At 40.6% G+C, this 3,336-nt stretch overlaps 1 protein-coding gene across 1 annotated transcript; it reads right to left on the reverse strand.

Moving 5' to 3' along the window:
• Positions 1-399: 399 nt before the first annotated feature.
• LOC311290700 (regulator of G-protein signaling 9-binding protein) lies at positions 400-3,116 on the reverse strand. The gene has a single exon (XM_084409361.1). It carries the CDS (start codon positions 2,137-2,139, stop codon positions 1,411-1,413), a length of 729 nt encoding a protein of 242 aa, XP_084265487.1. The 5' UTR covers positions 2,140-3,116; the 3' UTR covers positions 400-1,410.
• Positions 3,117-3,336: the final 220 nt, after the last annotated feature.

Raw genomic sequence — 3,336 nt, forward strand, 5'->3', positions numbered from 1 at the left:
ACAGTAGGGGAACAGTAAATAGGATTTTAAAATCCTCTATAAATACATTTTTAATTAGTTTAGCAAGAAGTATCTGCCAACCCTACTTAATACTCCTGAAGTCTGAAAATAAACTAAGGGGATCAGAATTTAAAAATAACAATGACCAAATTAACTTCACTCAAGAATCTGATTGCATAAGAAAAATCAACACTAAAATGTGCTTGAGAGACACCAGAGAGATCAGTCTATATGCTTAAATAAGGATAAAGAAAACCAAGTGAATTTTTAAAGATACTATTTAAGGAACCAGAAGGCAGTGTGGAATAAGACATGATTACTTAACTCATTATGCAAAGTTTTCAACATAAATTGCTTCATGAAGAAAGCACAAGCTTACCAAGACAAGCATAATTTACTTCATTTATTATAATAAATATATTTTATGTACACTAATTTAACATGAGTACAGTTCATATATACAAATCAACTATCATACTAGAGTGTTTTTCAGAACACGCCTAAGGCCCGTTTTTCAAGAGTACAAGCAGTCAGTGATGGGCCATTTTCAGAGACATTGAGCAATAGCTTGCAAAGGGACTAAAGGGATAGTTCACCCAAAATTGAACATTTTGTCATCATTTACTCACTCTCAAGTTGTTCCAAACCTGTATGAATTTCTTTGTTCTGTTCAGTTAATGGGACACCATTGACTTCCATAGTATGAAGGAAAAAAAATACTATGAAAGTCAATGGTGGCCCACAACTGTTTGGTTTCCGACATTCTTCGAAATATCTTCCTTTGTGTTCAGCAGAAGAAAGAAATTCATACAGGTTTGGAACAATTTGAGGGTGAGTAAATGATGACAGAATTTTCATTTTTGGGTGAACTATCCCTTAACAAGTATCCTGGGGAGGTCAGAAACACAATGAGCAACCTTAAATATGTCACCTACCTATATAAACTGTGAAACAAATACCTGTTAAATATGCACAACCCGCTGATGCTCTGTCAGAGGGTCACAAAAGTTGTATTCTTTAGGTTGTAGGTCTTTGCAGAGCAATGAAACAGCCAGTTACTGATATCCCAAATTTTAGCTTAAAAAAGTCCCTTAAGTAAAACCTTTTCTGAGACAATCGCACTTCTGATTGTACACTGTTCAGTTGTTTTACCTTCAGGGGTTGAGGAAGCAGTCATGACGGACCACTGGAAGAGTTTTTATTCCTTTTGGCTATTCCCTTTAAACACTGATGCATTTTACTAATACCCAGGGCCAGGTGAACTGTTTATCTCCACATCAAGAGCAACATAAACTGCCTCCGCAAATTGACAGGCCTACTGTAGCAACGTGTTGCTTCCTCCATAAGAAAATCTAAAGCCCTCGAGCCACTGTCTGTCATCCAGATATACATGCCAAACTATAGGCTACATTATAAATTAATCACCAGGTACCCCAGAATTCCAGCTATGAGTAAAACAGCAGTGAAAATGATCCCCGCGAATACTCTCATCGTCCCAGATTCTCCTTCGACCGTTTCTTTGGGTTCCTCCTCGCAGATCGAGATGACACCAACTGATGAATTCCCAACACTGACGGTGGATTTCAACTCGGCTCCCGCCTCCTGTTTCGCCTCGACTGCCCACGGCGCCACCTGGACCTTCATCTCCATCTCCTCCATCATCTGGTCCACCTGAGCGATCTCGGTCTCCAGCTCTTTGAGGTCCACCGTGTCGATGTTCGCATCGGCTTCGTATTTCATGTTTTGGACGCTCATGGCTCGCGCAGCCACGGTGGTGGTGCTGCCGGTCATTCCCGTTTGGATGAGGTGTCTCGTTGGCACTTTGAGAGGGAAATCCTGCCCGATCTCTAAGGATCGCTTCATGTCCACCTCCAGGAGATCCATGCTGCTGGTGAAGAGCACCCAGAGGCGCTCGTATTCTGCACGATCATCTTTACTGATGCTTTTGTCCTTCAGAAGAGCCGTCAGTTTAGTCCTGTTGGCCACTGCCAGCTCCTGGGCTTTCTTTCGGGTCTTTTTAAGTTCCTCACGCAGGTTTTGGGAGTCGGATGTGCTCCCCAAAGCGATAACGAGATGCCTGTAGCAAGCTGTTACTTTGTTCAGAGCGTCCAACATGGTCTTGCATTCATCTTTGCCCATGTTTGCGCGGGGATATGGCTACGTTTCTCACTGAAAAAATCCAAAAGAAAATATTAATAACACGCTGGATGATAGTGTTTTCTAGTTTCCACGGGAGCAGAGCAGCCATACGAGTGCACTCATCATCATCATCGCTCTCGTCATTGCAAATTCCTCACCATCCATGTTCCCTCTTGGTGCAGACAGCAACAGTCGGGCTTATCACTAAATGGATCCCTAAACGGCTTTAGTTGTGCTGCCAGAGATTAGAAAGCTTCAGTAGGCTATGTCCGCATGAATTTAAAACGTCGCCTCTCTTTTTCTTTTTGCGCAACGAGCATGCCATTTTAAACATAACAGGTGTTCATTTTAAAACTCCAAAGAGAACGTCTACCTCCATGACATCACAAAGGCATTCCGAGAGAGAGTGCAATGTAAAACGGATTCTCCGAAGGCGGAATTTAAACAAACGCCAGAGCGTTCTTAACGCGCGGAGTTGCTCGCGTGTGATGTTTTTGTCGATGATGATGATGATAGGGATGGTGATGATGCCGAGATTTTCATGAGACAGCAATCCGTTATTCGCCCGTCCACGGTGATACGAGTTTAAATAGGCTACGAGTAAACGCTTGCTGGTGAAATAACCAGTCACTCACATCCTGGGAGATCAGCCAAACCTGTCGCGATTGGTTGGCCGATACCATTTCATTCCTTTTTTTTTTTTTTTTTTTGGTCTCTCAAAAGTATTTATGAACACTATTTGGAAATAATATTTTTAATAAATACTAACAGCTTTGTTATAAAATGTGTTATTATATAAAAAAAATAGGCTTAATATATAAAAACTAAGAATATTTTTGACATTGTAACAGGGTAGGCTTTAGATCCTTTTTTTTCTTCTTTTTTTTTACAGTCTATGGTATAAATGCAGTTTGGAAAACAAAACATGTTATAACAAAACATGTTATGAGCTTCTGTTCTGTGCTTTGCATGATGCCTTTCCACAGTAAATGTTTGAAGAACAGGTGCAGTGCTACATTTGAACAAAGAACATGCAGTCCAATATAAGAGCTGATATTCATAAACCATTACAGCGATGTCATGGCTGAAAAGGTGCACAACAAAATATAGTTGATCCTTTTCTTGGTTAGATTTAGCTCAAGTGGTTTTGGAACACCTTACAACTTTATCCCTATATGCTACTTGGAAGTGTTGATG

Source organism: Rutilus rutilus (assembly GCF_951802725.1).
Source record: "Rutilus rutilus genome assembly, chromosome: 5".
Taxonomy (NCBI): domain Eukaryota; kingdom Metazoa; phylum Chordata; class Actinopteri; order Cypriniformes; family Leuciscidae; genus Rutilus; species Rutilus rutilus.

Bases quoted from the DNA above. Each gene is read 5' to 3' on its own strand.
- LOC311290700 (XM_084409361.1), bottom strand. From the start codon at position 2,139: ATGGGCAAAGATGAATGCAAGACCATGTTGGACGCTCTGAACAAAGTA.